The sequence below is a fragment of the Bufo gargarizans genome, chromosome 1 (genome assembly GCF_014858855.1).
Source record: "Bufo gargarizans isolate SCDJY-AF-19 chromosome 1, ASM1485885v1, whole genome shotgun sequence".
In the NCBI taxonomy this organism is placed as follows: Eukaryota; Metazoa; Chordata; class Amphibia; order Anura; family Bufonidae; genus Bufo; species Bufo gargarizans.
Window position 1 is genome coordinate 613,107,180 of NC_058080.1, and position 23,886 is coordinate 613,131,065.

Sequence of the window (23,886 nt, forward strand, 5' to 3'; positions counted from 1 at the left end):
TATGCACAATTTACCATAGAAATACCATAAATTATTTGCCAACACCCTTACCCCAAAATTACGGCATGACAGTGCAGTACAACAATTTTTCTGTGCATCATAGTCCACTAAATAGAACACTATAGATTGTAAGGGTATTTCCATATTTTTATGAGCGAAATTTCAAGTGATCCATCAATCTATAGCATCATAATGTTTCCGGTCACAGTCTCTCATTATTATAGATGACAAAGTTATTTCATAATCACCAATGAGATGTTTACCCATCAAAACATAATGATATTTAAAGTGAAAAGTATTTGGCCTAAATATGGTCTCAAATGTTGCTTAGAAATCATCATAATCTATAATAATTTAATCTATGTTTCATTAGTTTTAGAAGCAATAGCATCTGGTAGTCGGCTTTATAGTTTATATATAGTGATATATAGTGCATTTATATTACTTATATACAATCACAATATAGCTATTTATTATTATTAGTGTTATGTTTATTCATGCACAAAATAATCCAATTACCTATAGCCCACTATAAACTCTGCAGTAATTCTGACATAAATGATTATTTTGACAATGTATGACAATTTGTATACTGTACATAATTCATTACATAAATTACAATGCTGTCAGGATTACATTTGGTACATGAAATTCTCCCCAGGTCACTGTTATGGCACTTGGAATAGTATATGTTATTTTTTCTTTAGTTAATGAAACATGACAATATGACACATTAATTTTCTCTGCTGTGTAGATGATTGGCCAACATATGTGTAGTTGCAGTGCATTTTACATGATTAGAAATGTGAATTGAATTTGGTCCTCACCATTGCTGACCCCCAATATATATGTTTATTACATTACATAGGTAGATATTGTAAGAGGAAAAACATATTCACATGTTCATATTTTTTTATTTAGATTGCAAATAAGTAAAATATATATTAATTAGCTATAAGCACTTTGCAGAACAAAATAAAAGTGGTCAATATCACAGGTATATTTTATTAACATACTCTTTTTTTCTATTTATTGCAGGAATTATTCGTGAAAGTTATCTAAAAGGTCATGATCAACTTGTTCCTGTCACACTCTTGGCCATTGCTGTAATTCTAGCTTTTGTCATGGGTGCTGTCTTCTCTGGAATTATTGTGTACTGTATCTGTGACCATCGTAGAAGAGATGTGGATGTAGTCCAGAGGAAGGACAAAGACCTGAGTCATTCACGTCGAGGATCAATGGCAAGTGTTAGCAAGTTAAGTGGGCTCTTCGGTGATGGTCAGGGCAAGGAGCCTAAGCCAGAGGCTATTCTTACACCATTAATGCATAATGGAAAACTTGCCACACCAAGTACAACCGCTAAGATGTTAATTAAAGCTGAACAACATCACCTTGATTTGGCAGCATTACCAACTCCTGAGTCCACACCAACTTTACAACAGAAGAGAAAGCCTAGCAGGGGTAGCAGAGACTGGGAAAGAAACCAAAACATTATCAATGCCTGTACAAAAGACATACCACCTATGCCGTCACCAGTTATACCCACTGATTTGCCTCTTCGTGCATCCCCGAGCCACATTCCAAGTGTAGTAGTACTGCCAATAACACAGCAAGGTTACCAACATGATTATGTAGATCAGCCAAAACTAACAGAGGTGGCACAAATTTCTATTGAAAACCAGAACTCCACTCTGGAGTACAAAACAATTAAAGAACATCTTGCTAGTAAAAGTCCTAATCATGGTGTCAACTTGGTGGACAGTTTAGATAGCATACCTCCAAAGGTGCCACAAAGAGAGGCTTCTTTAGGTCCTCCAAGTTCTTCAATGTCACAGAATGGAATGGGCAAGCGCATTGACATGCATGCTTCAGCATACAGTGTGGAATACAAGAGAAACTACCCTACAAACTCACTCACAAGAACTCATCAGTCATCAACCCTCAAAAGAAACAATACTAATTCATCAAACTCTTCTCATCTCTCCAGACATCAGAGTTTTGGTAGAGGGGATAATCCTCCTCCTGCTCCTCAAAGAGTAGACTCTATACATTTCAATGCTGCTCAAGGGCAGACAGTGACTCTTACTAGGCAACCTAGTATCAATGCCTATAACTCACTGCCCAGGTCAGGGGTGAAACGTACTCCCTCTTTAAAGCCAGATGTACCACCCAAACCTTCATTTTCATCATCTCTTATGCCCAATGATGCATGTACATAATTGGAGCAGAATACCAGCTGAAAAGAATTTGCCATTTTGAGCCAGTGTACTGCAACTTCATCAATAAACTTCAATTTCCAAGAAGGCTATTGTTAAGCTAAGGACTCTTTGGAAAGGAAAGTGAGATATTTTCTTATGAAATTATGTGATGTATGGTTTATGTTTGCAACTGCAGGACTTGCACACAATCTAAACAGTTTTCACTGTTAATGACATTATCCCAGAACATCACATCTCATGAGCCAAAAGCACAAAGTTGAATGTTGAACGTTACTTCCTGAAATTCCTCCTGGACTCCAAGGTGGAGGGTAGAAGAGTAACAGACAACAAGAAGGAGAACTAGACGCATGACTTCAGATGATCTAACGCATACTTAATAATGGCGGACGTTTACTACAAGCAGATACTGTGAAATGCCCATCAGTGTTACAGCCACTTGATTAGCAGATGGACGAAAAATTGGGCACAGCTATTCTCGATCTCTGCTACTCTTCTTTAATGAATAACATGTGACCAGTTAACAATAGTAACTTCAATTATTTATTGTTCATTTTGTCTTTCCTAAGGAAATGACTGTCCTGCAAATCACCTTCTGAGCAGCTTTGTGGACAAAAATAAAGAAATAAATGACAACGAACTTATGATTCTTATTTAACATGACACTGCTAACTGGAGTAGTTGAGTTATTTTATTATTATTTTTTCCAATAAACTGTCAGAGGAAAATAATTTTGAGCTGGCATTCTAAAATTTGTGTTTGGATTATGTTTTACTCTCAATTTCCATTCCTTCTTTTTCATCACCATTTTTCAAAAATCTAACTCTTTCACATCCAGGAAGGGGTTTGTGACTTACTGTTTAAGAGTATGTTACAGAACCATCTAGACCGGACAGGATTAAAAGGGGCATATTGATTTGTTGGAATAAATCACTGGCTGGGCCTTTGATTTTTTTTTTTCACAAGCCAGAATCTAATTTTAATTTTACTTCAAGTAGGATCTGTAAAATCCTCTTTGTGACTTATTATGCACTCCTTTGCATATACCATTGCTGTCAACATTGCCTTGTCAGTAGTGACTATTTTTTGTGAAGGCACTATTTTGTGGTGTGCCATCCTATTTCATGTTGCATGTAAGTCAACAACTGAAATCCACCAATGGTGTGAAGTATGAGTAATCTGCCAGCTTTTAAACCATTCAAAGACTGATCTCACAGGTTGTTTATGAGAAGACTCTATCTGTGAATAACCTTCTCTTCCACATGTAAATTTGTGCCTTACACCCCGAGTTCTGTGTACTTGTGAGTTGTAGTTCCCAATCCTTCTCCTGACAGTTACAGATATTTATTTACCCATACCCCCCTTTTCCTGACCAGTGCTTGTAGTAGTTGCTGGGTATGTTGGAGGTTATACCATGGTAATTTGGAGAAGAATGTAGAGGTAATACAAAACTCCATCATCCCTAAAAGAAAACTGCAGCTGGTAATTCATGTGATCATTCTGGATGTGCCAATTTTGTCCTCAGTCCACCCTTGTATCATGCTGACAGCATGTCCACTATTGTGGGTGGCATCTTCCTTTCTAAATCTTCTCCCTTCTACACTATCATATCATTTCAGTATGGTGATATAATGCATCAACTAATGTAGTGTCTTCATGTCTAGTGTGCACACTGGATGTAATGCGGAATGCGACTAGCTGCCTTCCGTTAAGAACCGTCCTAACCACACTCACAGTATAAATGTACAGTCTGAAATGAAGTTAAATAGTTTAATGCGGGCTGGCTCCTGCTATAATCGAATACTGCTAGAATAGGGAAATCCTGAAGGAAATTACTTGGAAAAAAAAATCCCTTTTGGTGATTTTTTCCGCCCTTTGATTAGTGTCTGGGTATATTAAGATCCTTTAACATCATCATACTTTAGAGACCTTGTATTTTTCCTTTTTTTTTACCTGAGATAATGCTTTTGTGTTGGCTTTTATACCAGTTTTTTTCAGATTTTATTTTTCATTGACTGGAAAGAGTTACTTTAAGTCCCATTAGGGTGTGATTTTTAGAAAATCAAGATGGTTTAGAACATTGTGTATAACAAGGGTGGTTGCATATCATTCCATTTTCCTTATCTGGATTAATGTGTACGTTCTGTTTCCTGAAGTTCCTTTAATGTCCATCAGGCTGTTATGGCTCTGTTTACATAATCTTCAGCATGTTACACTCACTATACTTGTATTTATTCCTGTTTAACTACTGGAACATTTAATTGACAATCCTCAATGTGCCAGAGATATATTTCTGTTCCTAGGCAATTTGTTTACCCAGCTGCCCTAGTGTAGTGGTGGTGGTGGGGGGTCATCTTTATGCATGCTACAAAGCATTAGGAAAGAAATAAGGAGCAAGAAAAAGCTAGATTAATGTGATGATGTAGAAAAAGGTAGCAATTACTGTAATACATGGATAACATTATGGTATCTTTATGACTGGAGAATCGGAATGTGATATTACTGTATGTGTATACTGTATAAGGTAGGTTAGGCTTCATACATGGATTGAAGATTGTTTGCATCCAGAAATATATGTAGTAGGAAAAGCAAATGTGACAGTACGCTGCTCTTTTATAGAATCAAGAATAAGGCCAGCAAGTAAAACCATAAGCATACATAATTTTATGAACATACAATTTTTTTTAACGTTTTTTGTATTATTTTTTAACAAAATGGTTTGGCTTCTGGAGTTCTATGTTTTACAGTACATTGCAAGCAGCAAAAAGCTGTAAAATCCACCAGGCGAGCTATCGGGTTGCTTGCTCTTCGTCCCCTCCATCTCCCCACTACTAAATAATCTTTTAAGCTGGTATATGACAAAATTAAAGATTAACATTTATTTGAATTGTAAACAAAAACTTTTACAAAAACTTTAAATGCCTAGACGACTGGCCACGCCTATTGTATGACTAAACTAGGTCACATTTTAAAAGGACCTTATAGATAACATTAAAAGTATGCTAATGAATTTACATGTAAATTTATATAGTCACGAAAAAATTTAAATGGCATTGGTATTTACCAAAAAATTAAGGAATATACAAATTTTTCCCAAAAGTTTACACTGATGGAAACATTTGAACATAGTTTTTTTTTACACAAGTGTCTATTTTTTCCTTCTACCATTGGATTTATTTTTATTAAGATTTTATCTTGTTTTACATAAACCTATGTGTGCCTTTGCTATCCACCCTTGCTATACACAGAGAAATTGAACAAATTCAGACTCCTAATTGTGTATTGTTGTAAGATATTGTGATGTCACCAAATTATTTCTTCATCTTCATATCCCTTAACATCTGATACACAAATTAATGTATGTTGTACAAAAATGAAAAAAAAAAATCTTTATTACATAATGTAATAAAAAGACTGTTCTAAATTTGGTTGTGGCTTACGTGTAGTCTGTTAAATTACTTTTCTTAAAAATATCTAGACAAGAGATGGTAGGTTGTCAAAAGTAGAGGGAAATTGGCTCTGTGATTGATCAGGACAGTTGTAACACAAGTCCTGTAGACAAAGGGGCCTATCTCTAGCTAAAAAGGAAACCAAGCTCTCTTCTGCTGACTAGATTGAAAATGACTACAGTATACATTACAATCCACCAGAGGAACTGCTACGCCATTGAAGGACTTGCTAGAAAGAAGTTATATGATGAGCACCTCACATTCGAACTAGCATAGCAAGGGATGTCCCAAGCTGTCTGTGTCCACTTCATGACTAATGGACTCATTATGGATCGTTTTCTCCAGTGAGTTTGTTAAGATCTTACTTTTATAAATTGTTTATCTTATTGTACAGTCTGGATGCAGGGACAGATCTTTTCTGTAGAACTGTTCATTCCTATTGTCTAGTATTCATGTGGATGAAATATTTTGGCATTTATATTCCCATAGAAATTAATGGAGTTAATTGACAGACTTGTTTTCATTTAGCAAAAAAAAAAAAAAGATTAGCAATAATAATAATGCTTAAAGAGATTGTCTCACCTCAGTAAATGGCATTTATTATGTAGACACTTACCTGTACCAATGTATTGTGATTATCAATGTTGCCTCCTTTACTGGCTTGATTCATTTTTTCATTGCATTATACATTTATTATATTGAGTGCCAGCCTGTGTAGTTGCCTGGACTGTGGGAGTGCACATAGGAACACATGCACAGCAGCTCATGTGCATGCAGTGTTTTTTGTATGACTCAATCCCAGCAAATTTTCTGTGTCTCGGTGGGCTATCCACTAGATCCCATTATAGTCAATTAGGCTGGCAGACATTCCGGTTACATCCAGCAATGCTGCATCCAGAGTTCTCCAGCAGACTGTTCTCTGCTGGAACTAATAATGACAATGTAAAACAAGCCTAAAAATAACTATCCCTCCCCAGTATGGCTGCTGATAGAAAGGAACATGACTAGACCCATCCATCAGCAGCCTCCATCTAGTAACATTGTGCATGGCACTGCTCATCCACTAGTTACTCAAGCCATGCTCAGTAATATTTTATGGAGGCTGCTTCTGGACAGGTCTAGTCAGGTTCCCCTCCATCAGTGGCCATGTTGAGGGAAATATTATTATGTTATGCAGGAGCTGACTTTCAGGACAAGGGGCCGCACTGCAGTGAAGGGTACAGCAGCAGAAATGCTCTTCTTACAGCCTGTTAGTAAGTTGACTATAATGCTGATGTTAGCACATTTGTAAAATGATCCATAAACGGGTTAACCCCTTTAATTTCTCAATTTAAATCAATTCAATACTAAAGACCACTGAAACAGGTCGAATATGCAGGCAATTGATAGGAATCGGGTTCCGACTACTCTATCTGATCCCGGTTCATTTGAAAACTTTGTTTAGAATATGCGCTCCATACTGCAATAAAATGTTGGCTCTACTGAGGCCTTGTTCTTCTTGCTAGAGTCACCACAAGTAATGCAAGACTTGCTTAGTCTTGTGCCTGTAATGTCACGTTACAGTTCGGTTCTGCTCATAAAATAATGTTTCAAAATCAGAAGCCGAACTGAGGCACAAACCTCAGTCTGGCTTCTGAGATTGTTATTGTATAAATCTACCCCAAAGATTCAAAATCTATAATAAAAAAATAAAAAAAACATTTTTGAGTGGTTTGTAATGTGACTCTTTGGGGTTATAATACTCCACTTTAAAAATATCATTCAATTGTTCATTTTTATAGCTTTTGGGGGCTACTGCAAGTAACTGTCACTAGGCAGGACATGCAATAACAATCTTTTAGTTTTTCACAATAGCTATCAGGTCAATAGCTGACAGGTCACCTACTTAGGCTTGGTTCACATGTATCAATTGTGTCATGTATTTTATGCCTAAGATAGACTAATGACAAAGTCACTGAACTGGTGTCTATAACTAGTGTTGAGCGAATCAAAATGAAAATAATTGACTTTAATCTGAATTTCAGGAAAAATTTGATTCTCAATGAAGCGCTTTGTGGTAACGAATCAATTTTTCTTGAAATTGTGTTAAAAAAACAACAAAAGACTCATCTCATCCATTTTCTTGTGAAGTGGCAGTTGTGGCCATCTTGAGTGAAGAAAGTGTGGAAAATAATGATGACATCACCACACCCGGCCAGGGTCATCATGTCAGGGCGTGAGATTTTGCATAGTTTCTCCAATTAAGATGGCCGCGACCTCTCCGTTAGCAAATGGATGAGGTGAGTATATATATATTTTTTTCTTACCACTGATTAACCCCTGAAATGCCTCAATCTTAATGTTAGATGCCAGGCTCAGCGATGAACGCAGCATCTGAGGGGTTCGATGACTGGGAGGAGGGGGCGGGCGTGATCACCATTACCCGTCATTGCGCCCGCTACATACAATGGAAGGCGCTACGTGATAAAGTAATTTGTAATTAATCAAATTTCTTTGTTAAATTCGGAGAAGCAGCCAAATCAAATTCATGCCACTGGACACAAAACGGCTCCTATTGTAAAATATGGGACTAGTTTCATCATGAGTTTCCCTCTGGAATTTCAGTAATATACCAGAGGAAAATACGATGGGAGGGCAGTACATACAGGCTATTTGACAGTCACTAAAGTAAACATTAACCAATTATACCAATATTTTAGATAAATTAAATTACTGATGCTATCGGTTAGTAACTGTAGGTGTATTCTTCTTGAATGAGTTCAAAAACCAGACTGAAATTGCTTGAGAGTTCAGCCAGCATTATATTGCATCAGATAGCTGAAGTGAGCTCCTAGGATCCATAGTTAGTCAATTTACATAAAATAAATGGAAGTAAAGTATCTCCTATATCTTATCGTTTTGGTTAAAGTTTCAGAAAAAAATGTATATTTAGCTATAGATTACTGAAGTGAAAGGTGCCTTTTAATACAAGTCAAACGAAAAGGTATGTTGAAGGGTTTATTGTTGTTTGTTAAGATGGCTTCACTTGACTGAATCAAATGTGAATCTCAGTAGAATACTATGAAAACACTCTACCTCATTATGGAGATACCATACCATCTATATATATATATATATATATATATATATATATATATATACATATATATATTGTTCTTCATAGGCTCCTATGTGCCTTGATGGATCTCAACAAATTTTGTGCATATATTTTTCATGATCCAACTTAAAATATTGGAGCTTGGCAAATCCAGCCGGGTACTGGAAGGATAAATAAAATAGTGTGTTTTTGATGCAGTGTGCATTAAAATCAATATACTAATATAACAAACTGCTAAGGCACTCCTTCTCACCTCCCCTGCATTTTAGTCTGCCTCTTATCTCCCTACATGTGCTATCTAAAAAGCTTTCATTTTTGCCCATAGCAACCAATCACAGCACAACCTTTTATTTTTCTTCAGCACTTCTCAATCTCTCTCTGCTTATTGTCAGAAAAGAAGGATGAGATTTATCAAACTGGTCTAAAGTAGAACTTGCTTTGTTGCCCATAGCAACCAATCAGATTCCACCTTTCATTAATCACAGCTCCTTTGGAAAATGAAAGGTGGAATCTGATTGGTTGCTATGGCCAACTAAGCCAGTACTACTTTAAACCAGTTTGATAAATTATCCCCCAAGCCCTTAGTGACTCAGAGTGGTAATCCGCCAGTATGTGCTGTCTAAAAGACACAGTTTTTTGCCCATAGCAACCAATCACAGGACAGCTTCCGTTTTACTACACCACTACTTATAATATAGAGCGTGAGACCTATGTTTACCAACCTGTGGCTCTCCAGTTGTTGCAAAACTACATCTCCCATCATGCCATAATGGCTTCAGGCTGTCATAAAATAAAAACTGCTGTCATTGGTTGATATGAGTAAAAAAAAAATCTGTGCTGTGATTAGTTGCTGTGGTCAACAAATAGTTTGTATTTTGAACAGCACATACAGTGGGATGCGAAAGTTTGGGCAACCTTGTTAATCGTCATGATTTTCCTGTATAAATCGTTGGTTGTTAGGATAAAAAATGTCAGTTAAATATATCATACAGGAGACACACACAGTGATATTTGAGAAGTGAAATGCAGTTTATTGGATTTACAGAAAGTGTGCTATAATTGTTTAAACAAAATTAGGCAGGTGCATAAATTTGGGCACTGTTGTCATTTTATTGATTCCAAAACCTTAAGAACTAATTATTGGAACTCAAATTGGCTTGGTAAACTCAGTGACCCCTGACCTACATACACAGGTGAATCCAATTATGAGAAAGAGTATTTGAGGGGGTCAATTGTAACTTTCCCTCCTCTTTTAATTTTCTCTGGAGAGTAGCAACATGGGGGTCTCAAAACAACTCTCAAATGACCTGATGACAAAGATTGTTCCCCATCATGGTTTAGGGGAAGGATACAGAAAGCGGTCTCAGAGATTTCAGCTGTCTGTTTACACAGTTAGGAACATATTGAGGAAATGGAAGACCACAGGCTCAGTTCTAGTTAAGGCTCAAAGTGGCAGACCAAGAAAAATCTCGGATAGACAGAAGCGACGAATGGTGAGAACAGTCAGAGTCAACCCACAGACCAGCACCAAAGACCTACAACATCATCTTGCTGCAGATGGAGTCACTGTGTATCGTTCAACCATTCGGCGCACTTTACACAAGGAGATGCTGTATGCAAGAGTGAAGCAGAGGAAGCCTTTTCTCCGCCCACAGCACAAAAAGTGCCGCTTGAGGTGGGCTAAAGCACATTTGGACAAGCCAGCTTCATTTTGGAATAAGGTGCTGTGGACTGATGAAACTAAAATTTAGTTATTTGGCCATAACAAGGGGTGTTATGCATGGAGGGAAAAGAACACAGCATTCCAAGAAAAACACCTGCTACCTACAGTAATATATGGTGGTGGTTCCATCATGTTGTGGGGCTGTGTGGCTAGTGCAGGGACTGGGAATCTTGTCAAAGTTGAGGGACGCATGGATTCCACTCAGTATCAGCAGATTCTGGAGACCAATGTCCAGGAATCAGCGACAAAGCTGAAGCTGCGCCGGGGCTGGATCTTTCAACAAGACAACGACCCTAAACACTGCTCAAAATCCACTAAGGCATTTATGCAGAGGAACAAGTACAACGTTCTGGAATGGCCATCTCAGTCCCCAGACCTGAATATAATTGAAAATCTATGGTGTGACTTAAAGAGAGCTGTCCATGCTCGGAAGCCATCAAACCTGAATGAACTAAAGATGTTTTGTAAAAAGGAATGGTCCAAAATACCTTCAACCAGAATCCAGACTCTCATTGGAACCTACAGAAAGCGTTTAGAGGCTGTAATTTCTGCAAAAGGAGGATCTACTAAATATTGATTTAATTTCTTTTTTGTGGTGCCCAAATTTATGCACCTGCCTAATTTTGTTTAAACAATTATAGCACACTTTCTGTAAATCCAATAAACTTAATTTCACTTCTCAAATATCACTGTGTGTCTCCTATATGATATATTTAACTGACATTTTTTATCGTAACAACCAACGATTTATACAGGAAAATCATGACGATTAACAAGGTTGCCCAAACTTTCGCATCCCACTGTATAGGGAGATGAGAGGCAGACTGAAATATCTAAGATCCAACAGATTCTATGCTAAGCGGTACTTCCAAAACAGGTGTAAAGATGTTCCCTCCATAAATGGGCACCTTGGACAGTAGCAGGTTTTGCAAAGTCTGTAGGCATGACCAACTTATGAAGGTGGCCATATACATTCAATAGCTGTTGGCAATAAATTAGCGAATTCTAGAATTTGTGATCTCGTCATTATTTTTGCGATTGCGCAAATCGGCACTAATGATGCGCATATTTTTGGCGCAATACATGCAAATTCACATTTTATCAGGTCTGAGTAGATATTACTGATTGGTGCACTAGCTATTGTTGAGACAACACAGCACTATGTCTGTAGCATATAGGTATGGACAGAAGAGAAACAGTAATTCCTATCACACTACCTAACACCCTGCACTGGAACCTATCAGCTACACTATATCACTATCTAATCTACACTGACTATCTCCCACTAACTATCTGTATTATAGACTAGCTGAAGGACCTGGTATCGCTCGGGTATATTTAATCTATTTCATTTAATGTTTGTGTGTGTCGTTAAAAGATTTCAACACTATCTACTATAACAGTGACATCTACAGCACCCCGTCCCCAAAACAGTGACCTCCACAGCCCCCCACCCCTTAACACTGAGCCCCCCACAGTGCCCGTCCCTTAAAATTGGACCTCCACAGCAGCCCACCCCCTTAACTTTGACCTTTACAGCAGCCTTCCCCTTTCACAGTGACTTTCACAGCATGCCACCCCCTTGACAGTGACCTCCACAGGGGCCTGACCCCTTAACAGTGGCCTTTACTGGATCGGGGGCGTGTCCCTTTGAACAGCTCACTCTAAGACAGCAGCACTGTACTGTCAGAGTGTGAGCTGCAGGGAAAAAGCTACCATCCCTCCCACCTCTGCAGCTGACAGAAGTTGATTTTTACCTTAATTTTTTCAATCCCTGTCAGGTAAGAAGTGGAAGGGGCGTGGCCTAACCAGATCATGGCGTGGCTTAGTGGGACCTAGAAGTTGATTTTTAACTTCATTTTTTCAATCACAGTCGGCTGAGGAGTGGAAGGGGGCGTGGCCCAACTGGATCAAGGGCGTGTCCTTTTGAACAGCTCAACGCAGCACTGTGCTGTCTGAGTGTGAGCTGCAGGGAGAAAGTCACCCTCTCTTCCACCCCTGCTGCTGACAGAAGTTGATTTTTCCCTTCATTTTTTCAACCCCATTTGGCCCAGGAGTGGGAGGAGGCGTGGCCTAACTGGTTTAAAGTCATTTTGAGGGTGGACACATTGTGGCAGGGGGCGTGTCTGAGCTCTATCCTGCAAGAGTGACGCCCTTCTGGGCACCTTACTGGCTCATTTGAATACCAAATAAACTGCATTTTCAGAGGATACAAATATTTATTGCTGGAACAAAGGCACATCCTGAAATAAGGTACTAAGTGCTATTAGGACTGGCTTTACTTCAATAGCGATTATCCTGGTGAAAGATTTGCTGGGTTGTTATGAAAACCTGGAGTAAAACTGTGTATGTGGAGACTGGAGGACCTGTGAGCCTCTATTGGCTGATAAGGGTCATGTGACCAGGCTTCTATTAGCTAATGCATTTTTTGGGAATATCCTAGGAACGGTACATCCTAGAGAGCTGAGACCTGGTCTAAAACCTTCCCGGACACCTGATGTACCTGTGTGCCAAATTTTGTGATTGTAAATGCAACAGTGCGGATTCCTTTAGCGGACATACACACACACAAACACAGCTTTATATATTAGAAGATATAAGCTAACTAACTATCTAATATAATTGGATAAGGAATAGGATCCAGATGAAAGCACAGAGCACAGCAATGACACTGCTCTCTCTCTCTCTCTCTCTCTCTCTCTCTCTCAGAACTGCAGAAAATGGCTGCTGGGGAGGTTCTTATATAGTAAAGGGGTAGGTTCCTATTGGTTGCTAGGGCTGTTGCTAAGCTCTGACAAAGATATTGCAGCCTTCTCATTGGCCCACAAGCAAGAAGCAGTGAGGGTACCGATGAAAAAAAATCTAGAATATTCACGATAACGAATATATCACTATATTCTATATCTTCGCGAATTCTCGAAGTGCCGATATTCAAAAATTTGCGATAAGAATATTTGCGATCAACACTACAAATGATCTACTATCTCTGCTGACTCCCTCCCAGCAAACCCATACGCATACACATTTTGGATCGGCCGAACATGTATGTGTATTTTAATGTTAGTGGTTTATCTCCCAGGAGACCAAATGGACCAGTTGAAAATATTAATTTTGCCCAATCCTTCTTTTTCCCTGACATCATCCCCTGAAATTTGTAAGCTTCCCATACACATTAAACTGTTGACCAAAACCATTGAGAACAATAGGTTTGGCCAAAAATACACTAATGTGTATGGAGGTTTTTAAATAAAAAACATAAAAAGAATTATTAAAAAAATGGATATATTATAATTGGGCCAAAGACAACAATGAGAATTAAATACATTTCCGGATATGAAATAGCTTTAGAAAATATTTATATAGATGTATATCGGGAATTGCTGGATATATACGCTAGTAATATATAAATATAAAATTATGTAGTGTGAGGTTTGTAGGTTGGTGTCCTGAAGTATAAATATTGTAGCTAATAGTTGCCTCTCCATTGACTATCAGGACATGTAGGTACTTGTATAGAAGCTCTTCGCCCTGTGGTGTGCTTACACTGCTATGTATTACAGAAAAGGAAAGTATAAGTGATCTTGTGCTGCTGCTGTAAATTAGTATTTTATATGTTCTCCTCTGCTGGGGTTTATTTTGATCATAATTATTTTTTCATTTCTTCATCATATGTCAAAACTCCTCTTTGGTACCACTTTGGTAAGCTATAATTGGTTTGTCAGTGATGTGGACATGTGCACCATGGTTACAAAATGATACATATTTACAAATTTTTAGCAGTATTGAACAAGTTAAAAGAATAAAGAGAAATAAATTGTCAGTTTCATAAATTTCCCATAATTTTTACCCATTTTAGTTTATTTCATTATCCATTGATGACCTTTAGCTATCTGCTTGCCAAGTGTTTCTTGATCTGTTGCTTTCCAAATTAACCATGTTTATATGTTTCTTGTATTTTTAGCCTGGGAAGTTCATTTTCCTTTTAAAGTTAGATAAAATGGATGGGAAATTTAATATTTGCTGTCTGATTGTTATCCAGTTTCATACATGTGAGGTCCATTAAATGTCAGCCTGAAACCAGATAAAACATTTAGCTTATTGCATTTCTTGGAATTTGTAGTAGGCACCAATTTTAAAGGGGTTGTCCAACTCAAAATCTGTTATATATGCTTAAAGTAGAAGTGATACCACTTATTAATATGCTTGGATTTACACATGTACCATGATTTTAAGATATCAGTGCTGGTCCAGGTCATGGCAGCTCTTTCGACTTGTATTCAACACAGGAGAGAGTTTCCTGCTCTCAGCATATGGCCAGTGCTGCATGTGATGGGCTCATTACAATAGCAAAAGGAGCTGGCATAACTATTGAAATAAGCCAGTTAATCACCCCCTTCACGCACAGCACTGATCATGTTGCAATATATACTATTAAACTATTTTTTAACTCTAAAGTGTATTTATTTACTCGAGCTCCCACTCCTCCTTGGATACTTTCTTTTTTTCAGATTTACCTAATTTACAGTTTTCTCTTATCCCCCATGCTTGAATCCTACTTCCTGTTTTGTCATGTGTCTGCTATCCCAGCATGCCTCAGGGCAGTGAGATGTGTCCTGACATCAGCAGATCGCGTGACACTAACGCTGCTTTTTCCTAACAATGATGCTTCCTGTAACCTACAGCAACTGAATATCGAAACAGATTTGGTGCAATGGTAGGCTAATAACTTTTTAATTGGGTAGTTTTATAAATCATGGCATTTGGTGAAAGTTATATAACAGTCGGGGCGGACACAGATAGCAGAGGGCCACTGTGAAAAAAATGTGCCTGGGCCGCCCCCACTCCCCATAGCAAATCCTTAACCTAACCTATTTCCTCCTTACATTACATACAGCAATACAAAATATACAGGATAAGGCTACTTTCACACCTGCGGCACTATGATCCGGCCACCTGATCTGGCAAAGAATGCAAGGAATCAGCCGGACACAAACCACAGCATGCAGCAGTTTGTGTCCTGCCAAGTCTCAGCATTTTTGTCAGAGTGTGGCTGGATCTTTGCCGGACCCTATTATAGTTAATGGGGCCAGCGGGCATTCCAGTGCTGGATTCGGTGAATTCCAGCAGAGAACAGCCTGAATCACTCAAATGTGCAAATATGAAAGTAGCCTAATACAGTGCCACATATAGTACCTCTAACATACAGTGATGTCTCCTTTGAGTTAGATGTTCTCTGTCCTCATCTTCTCCTTTCAGACCAGACCACCATGCTAAAAAAAATTCGCCCATCATTCATCTCTGCAGAGTTTGACAAACAGACATTTTGATTTCCTACTATTCCATCAACCTCCCCCCCTTTTCAACATCCCATTGTGCCACCCCCTCAATACTGTGCCCACTGTGCTCCCCAATACTATACTGCAGAAAAATATGAACCCCCTGGAAATACAGTCCCTGACAAAAGTCTTGTAGCTTCTCTATTTTGTAGAAACTCCTGCTATTAACCTGACTTTTAATTAATCAATTGGTGTTAGAAATAGCTCATATGAAAAGCTAAAGCCCTCCCAAATGATGTTTAATGCACTGAAATAAATTAGTTTCACAGAAAAAAGATTTATCATTTAATCAAGACAGAAAGGTCAAATTTTGGCAAGACAAAAGTTTTGTCGCCTATACAGAAATTGAACAACTTTACTACAAATCCAAAAATATGTCAGCAAATTAAGTAGTGGTGCTGTGAGATCCAAATTTAATATCTTGTATGACTTCCATGAGCTTGAAGGACTGCATCCATGCGGTTTGGCAAGGATTCATACAATTTATTGATGAAGTCATCAAGAATAGCAAATAAAACAGTCTTGCATGCCTACCAGAGTTCATCAATATTCTTTTGTTTCGTCTTCCATGCTTCCTCTTTCATCCTACACCATATATGCTCAATGATGTTCATGTCTGGTGACTGGGCTGGAAAATCCTGGAGCATCTTGATCTTCTTCGCCTTAAGCAACTTTGATGTGGAGATAGAAGTATGCGATGGAGCACCATCCTGCTGCAGAATTTGGCCTTTATTTATGGTTGGGAATGTAAGAGGTAGCTAAGATTTCTTGGTATTTTAGACTATTGATGTTGCCTTCCACCCTGCAGATCCCTCGCACACCCCCATACTGGATGTAACCCCAGACCATGATTTTGACTCCACCAAACTTCACAGTTTTCTGGGTAAATCTCGGCTCCATGTGGGTTCCAGTAGGTCTCCTGCAATATTTGTGGCGACTGTGGTGTAATTCAAGAGAAGATTCATCTGAAAAATCCACCTTCTGCCACTTTTCCAGCGTCCATCCTTTTAGCAGGCTGTGGGCCTTGGAAAATGCCACACGTTTTTTCAATTGTCTTGTTTAGTGCTGGCTTATGGGCACTGATTCGACCATGGAGGCCATTTCGAGACAGAATCCGACAAACTGTTCTGGTTGACACAGGGACTTCAGGTGACTAGGTCTCATGGAGCTCTGCTGCAGTCGAAAATGGGCTGGACTTGGATTTTCGAGCCAACAAACAGTTCTCTTGAGCAGTTGTCTTGCGGGGTCGGCCTGACCTGGCCTTGTCCAAAATGTCTCCAGTCTCTTCAAATCTTGTTTTTATCCTCTGAACTTGATGCTGAGACACATTGAAGGTGTCTATCAGTGGATCTGGTCTTTAGCCTCTTGATAATCAACACTTTAGTCTCCGGGTGAATCTTAGGCATGTTTGCAGAGGTCTAGTTGCCGTTGATGCGAAGGTCTAGTGTACTGGGGTTCTTTTTATACACACCTGAGACCTAATTGATCCATTATTAGTCACAGATGAAGCTCATATGACAAGGCGACAACACTTATGTCTTGGCAAAAATTGACTCAATGGGCTTTACCAAGCTGTGAATATTAGAATACTTTTTGTCAGTTTCGTTTTGCACTGAAACATTATTACAAAAGCTGTTGGGATTAAAATGACCCATTTCTTGTAACAAAATCTTTTTTTTTTCAAAAATTTTATTGAATAAATCAATACAATACAAAAATAGAGCGGAAGAGAAGTAACATACTCCTCTGCTCTTAATACAAAGAAACAGAGTACAGGTCTGTCAGGTATTAATTATACATCAGATAAGATAATACATAGTCTCAATGGCTAATCAGCAGAGCAGGTCTCCAATATAGGGTATACTTTAAATAATCATGCTTAATGAGCAGGTAGCACTTATTATCGTAGATAAATCTGCTAAGTACCTTAAATCTAAGTGTTTTGATCCATCCGGGACGGCCAAAAACCTAAGTAACATTACCATCTGAGCAGCTCAACGTTAAATAATGTGAGGGAATTCAGAAGGGGAGTGAATGGGGAGCTAGCTGCTATGGGACCCTAATGCTGTAAACCCAGGGAACATGCTAACTGTGTTAACTTTCATCTAATATTTTCTAAAGGAAATCCATTGGCTCCAGATCTTTAAGAATTTATGATGAGATCTCAGTTCCCATGAGGATAGCTCTTCTAGCCGGAAGATTTGATCAATCTTCTGGTACCATTGGTCCATAGAGGGGACCTCGGTTGACAACCATAATAAAGGAATCAGCAATTTTGCGGCGTTCACTAAGTGTTTGAGAAGAATTAGATTCGGGGGAGAGGGGTTGCGAGGGTAAAGATTCAGGAGAGCAACCTCTGGGGACGGGGTGATGCTGGTATTGCAAATCTTATTACAGGTTAGGAAAACCTTTTCCCACCAACTGAGTAAAGTTGGGCAGGACCACCATATGTGGATAAAATCGCCTCTTTCCTTTGAGTATCTCCAGCATGTGTCAGAAGCTGAAGTTGAATATAAGCATGTCTTGTCAGGGGTTTTATACCATCTTGAGATGACTTTATAGTTATTCTCCTGAACCCTGACACACCTTGAGGATTTATGTGAAGAGTTAAAAATGATGTTAGTATCTTCTGAAGAAAGAGTCTTGTTTAAGTCTTTTTCCCAAAGTCTTATAAAAGCCAGCGTTAGGGCTTCAGGGGGAGTTCTTAATCTGTTGTACCATTGTGAGATCAACTTTTGTGGGGTAGAGTCTTGGCAGATGATGTGTTCAAACCAAGTTGTATGTTTTGAGACATGTATGCTCTTAAGAAATGGAGCCCTGAAAAGTTAGGGCGTGAGCTTTTTAAGAGATCGCTCATTTCATTTATGGTAAGTAGTTTACCATCTTTGTAAAGATCCGTCAGCTTCAAAGTAGACCGTGCAATTTCATTGGGTATGCTATTCTGTAAGGCTTGGGGGGCTAGATGGAAAATGTCTTCTATTTTAAGGATTGGAGATGGGAGTGGGGAGCACAAGGGTGATTTTTGTAAGGTGTACCACGCATTCAGAGTGGCCCTCATAACCGGGGTGATATCAGGGTGAGGGGGCAGAGGCGACATGCGGCCCAGTAAAGCCGCTCTGAACGGAATTCCCAGCAGCGTCTCCTCCATTGGGACCCAGGATTTTTGCTTGGGAGCGGTCAACCAGTCAACCACTCTAGTAAGTAAAATAGCTCTACCGTAAAGTTCCGGGTCTGGCAACGCAATCCCTCCCCTCTCTCTCGGGTAAGACAAAGATCTGTAGGACATTCTGGCCTTTTTCTTATTCCATATAAAGGAACGGAACATGGACTTAAGTTTAGAGTAGTAAATGGAGGGGACGGGAATTGGCAAAGTTTGTTGGAGGTACATGAGTTTAGGGATGATGAGTGACATTAGTATGTTTTTCCTCCCAAACCACGAGAGTGTGGGGATATCAAGGGAAATCAAATCTTCTGCCAATTTATTTTGAAGAGGAATATAGTTCAAATTAAAGAGCTGGTTGGGATCTGTACTCATTTTGATACCTAAATAGGTAAGGAAAGAGGATGACCAGTTGAATGGCGAGTTTGCTTCTAGATGGGTCTTCAGAGATTTTTTAAGTCCTGTAGAAATAATTAGTGATTTATTATGATTCACCTTGAAGTTAGAAAGTGAACCATATGTTTCTAAATGGCCATAAATTTTTGGGAGAGCTTTTTCAGGATTACTTGTTATTAGGAGCAGGTCGTCCGCAAACGCGGCTATTTTATGTTGTTGGTCACCCAGATTTATTCCCAGGATGTCAGAATCCCTCCGGATAGTTTGTAGAAGGGGTTCTAAGGCGAGGACGAACAAGAGGGGGGAAAGGGGGCAGCCTTGCCGGGTGCCATTACTGATCTTAAATGGTTTTGATAAAGTATCATTGACCCTAATTGAGGCTGAGGCATGTTGATACATTGCTTTAATCGCTGCTATGAAGGGGAGGGGGAAGTTGTGAGATTGCAACGCCGCATACATGAAGGGCCAGTCAACTCTGTCGAATGCCTTCTCAGCATCTGTGCTGAGAAGGACCAGAGGAAGGCCCTTTTTCTTAACATAATGTATAATGTTAAGAATCCGGGCCGTGTTGTCTTTCCCTTCTCTATTTTTAACGAAACCCACTTGGTCCCTATGGACTAATGCGGGAAGAAGCTTTGACAACCTGTTTGCGAGCATCTTAGCTAAAAGTTTTAAGTCAATGTTAAGAAGGGAGATGGGTCTGTAGTTAGGACATAAGGAGTGGTCTTTGCCTTCCTTGGGAATTAGAGTAATGTGGGCATTGGTCATGTCCGTCGATAGTGGAATACCTTGTAAGGCGTTATTGTATACTGGGATCATGTGTGGGATCAATATTTCATGGAAAGATTGGTAATATGGTATTGGAAACCCGTCCGGGCCTGGGCATTTCCCTTTCGGGAGTTTTTAATGGCTTGTTCTTCTGAAGAAAAAGGGGAGGCTAAGTGAACCTTATCCTGTTCCGAGAGAGAGGAGAGGGACAAGCCGCTAAAATATGAGGTAAGGGGTGGAGGGATCACCGTATTGCCAGAGGGAGGTTGCGTCGAGTTTAGATTGTAAAGAGATTCATAATAATCTCTGAATAGGGAAGCAATTTTACTTGTTTCGAAGGTTAATGGACCTTCTGGGGTCTTTAGTTTATGTATATAATTGTTTAGTTTCCTGCGTTTTAGTCTGGACATCATATATCGAGAAGCTTTATTTCCATGAGCAAATATTTTGTATTGGGAGTGTAGGTATAATTTAGCAGAGGCCGTATTTAATAGATTTTTGATGGCAGCCCTACATGCAGATAGTTCTATTAAATGCGATTCTAATTGGGATTTTTTATGGACACCCTCCAGCTGACTAATTTTCTCATAGAGGGCGTCTAGTTGTTTCTGTCTTTCTTTTTTTAGATGCGCCCCCAAGCTAATACAGTGGCCCCTAATAAATGCTTTGTGGGCATCCCAGATTATTTGAGGCGATACCTCGGGGGAACAATTTGTGTTGAAATATTCTTCAAGGAGGTCTTTCAGTTTAGATTTAGTGGTTGGTATATTGGTAAGTTGTTCATTAAATCGCCAGTGGCTAGAGGGTTTATGGTTAAGGGGGGAGTTCATATGAAGAAATATGGGAGCGTGATCAGATAAGATTATGGAACCTATTTCGGCCCTTGCACACAGGTGAAGATGTTCCTTTGAAATAAATAAATGGTCAAGGCGTTGGTACGATCTGTGCAATGATGAGTAGAAAGTATAGTCTCTAGAGTCTGGGTGTATTGTACGCCAGACATCAATTAGGTGAGCTTTGGCAAGTGACCTCACTAAAGAGCGAATGCCCTTTTGAGATTGGGCCGATTTGTGTGATGTGGAGCCAATGAGAGGATTTAGGACCAGATTTAAGTCTCCCCCAACTACTGTGATGCCATCTCTAAAAGATTCTATTTTTAGTAGAATTGACTTTAGCCAGGGAATCTGGCGATTATTTGGGGCGTAGACATTTATAAAGGTGTATAGGTGTTGACCTATCTTGCCTTTGATCATAATGAAACGACCCTCAGGATCACTTAGCTGGTCATCTAGGATGAAGGGTAACTTACTCTGGAAGCCGATGCTAACTCCTTTGGAATTTGAACTGGGGGAACCACAGTGGAACCAAGTGGGGTAAAATGAGAAGGATAGATTGGGAAAGTGCTGAGATTTAAAATGTGTTTCTTGTAAGAAAATTACGTTCGCTTTGGCTCTCCTCAACACTCCAAAAAATCTGGCTCCGCTTAGAAGGCGAATTACATCCCTTAACATTGTAAGTGTCACGACCCCTGGTCATGGTCGTGACTCCTTGGGTGCCGCATGCTGTTGCCCGCGGTTTGGGAGTTCGTCAACCGCAGCTGGGGCACTTAGTTGTTTGCCTCAGGTGCGGTTGCCGCGGACAACAAGTGTGCGTGCGGTTGCCCTTGGCAACGTGTTTTATGTGCACTCCCTTTGTCGTTTTGTGGTGCACGAGGTTATGTATTATGTGCACTTCCCCTTATATGTGTGTTTTCCCTTCTGTGTGCTGGAAGGGTTAACTTCCTTCCCAGTGTGTGTGATGTCACTGGGTGTGGTTGATCGTTGAGACTCCTGCTCCTCCGTGTCTAGGAGGAGCAGGTCGTCTTACTCTGTCCCCTAGTTCAGGGCCGACTTGAGGGCTTGTAGGGACTCTTAGGTTCCGGCGTATGAGCCCTCCTACCACCAAGGTCGGCTCATACTGACAGGAGACAGGGTCAGCGTAAGGGACGCTATAGGAGGTGACCTGCTCCCCTAACTCTGTGGTCCCGGCCAAGTGGTAACCCTACCTTCTCCTGGCACCGCACGGCTGGGGGTTTTCCCCACCGCCAGCCGTGACAGTATGACCAGAACTGGTACCTCACCTGGTCTCCCTCGAAAGAGGGTGAAGCATGCATCCATTGACCGTTGGGGTGCATGCGCGTTCTCCGGAGGGAGAGCGTTACGGGGTTCACCGTTAACGGCGCGGTTGGTGGCTTTTCCCCGCCACCTTGCTAACCGTGTCCGTGTTGGTGACCCCTCGTCCCTCTCAGGGTTCCTATCTCTGGTCGTCTGCTGGCAGCATTCCTTCGGTGTTCCGGCAGGTGTGCTGGTTGGGGAGTGTCTGCTGGCAGCGACCTGGAGTAGGAACGTCCTCCTGAGTTGGACGCGGTGTCCTGTTTTCCTCCTCCAGACTGCTTTGTTGGCTGGCGACCTGGGGACTGTTGTGTACGGTCCAGGTCTGTTGGCGGCAGTTCTGGGGGGAGATGCGGGCATCGGTCTGGTGTCCTGTGTTCCTCCTCCGGACTGCTTTGTTGGCTGGCGACCTGGGGACTGTTGTGTACGGTCCAGGTCTGTTGGCGGCAGTTCCGGGGGGAGATACGGGCATCTATCTGGCAGTGCCTCCAGTGTTCTCTCTTCCAGTCTGCTCTGTTGGCTGGCGACCTGGGACTGTTGTGTACGGTCCAGGTCCGTTGGCGGCAGCTCTGGAGGGAGACACTGGTGGTTATCAGGCATTGCCCCTCCCCCCCTCCCTGTTGTTTTGGTCCCACCAGCTTCCCTTTTCGGTTGGAGGGGGCTTTGAGGGGAGGGAGTGTCACGACCCCTGGTCATGGTCGTGACTCCTTGGGTGCCGCATGCTGTTGCCCGCGGTTTGGGAGTTCGTCAACCGCAGCTGGGGCACTTAGTTGTTTGCCTCAGGTGCGGTTGCCGCGGACAACAAGTGTGCGTGCGGTTGCCCTTGGCAACGTGTTTTATGTGCACTCCCTTTGTCGTTTTGTGGTGCACGAGGTTATGTATTATGTGCACTTCCCCTTATATGTGTGTTTTCCCTTCTGTGTGCTGGAAGGGTTAACTTCCTTCCCAGTGTGTGTGATGTCACTGGGTGTGGTTGATCGTTGGGTGGGGCCTCTTGGCCTATAAAGCCTCAGTCCCTGGCTGGGCTCAGTAGGTTGCTCTCAGCCATGCTGGCTGGAGCAGCCTCCTGTCTCCTCCATCTGCCTGGTGAGGACCATCCTTCTGGTCATAAACCTCTGTCAGTTTATTCTGTGTTTCATGGTGTTATCTAGGTGTGTGCGGGGTTATCTTGTTAGTGCAGCTTATGGTTTCCTGGTTTCCCTTGTATGTCTGGTGTGTGCTGTGTCCTTTATGTTGCTGTGGACATCAGCACTTGTTCATGGGTTCCAGGTTGGTGTGTCTGTGGCAGGTAAGTGCAGGACTAGTCTCACTTACCTGTCATTTCCATATGTCTGTTGATGTTCCCCCTGTGTTGCTTGGCCGTTGAGACTCCTGCTCCTCCGTGTCTAGGAGGAGCAGGTCGTCTTACTCTGTCCCCTAGTTCAGGGCCGACTTGAGGGCTTGTAGGGACTCTTAGGTTCCGGCGTATGAGCCCTCCTACCACCAAGGTCGGCTCATACTGACAGGAGACAGGGTCAGCGTAAGGGACGCTATAGGAGGTGACCTGCTCCCCTAACTCTGTGGTCCCGGCCAAGTGGTAACCCTACCTTCT

At 40.8% G+C, this 23,886-nt stretch overlaps 1 protein-coding gene across 5 annotated transcripts in view; it reads left to right on the forward strand.

Annotated features, from left to right (window-relative positions):
* Nucleotides 1-23,886, forward strand: part of SEMA6A (semaphorin 6A) — a 206,729-nt gene that overhangs the window by 153,412 nt on the left and 29,431 nt on the right. For 3 of the 5 annotated variants that reach the window (XM_044275904.1, XM_044275902.1, XM_044275905.1), the window contains one exon: nucleotides 1,039-5,635. The exons of the other annotated variants lie outside the window; for them this stretch is intronic. In XM_044275904.1, coding sequence (XP_044131839.1) covers nucleotides 1,039-2,219 — 1,181 coding nt within the window. In that variant the 3' untranslated portion in view covers nucleotides 2,220-5,635. Of the gene's footprint in view, nucleotides 1-1,038; nucleotides 5,636-23,886 lie in introns of those variants that run through there. 5 annotated transcript variants of the gene reach the window in all.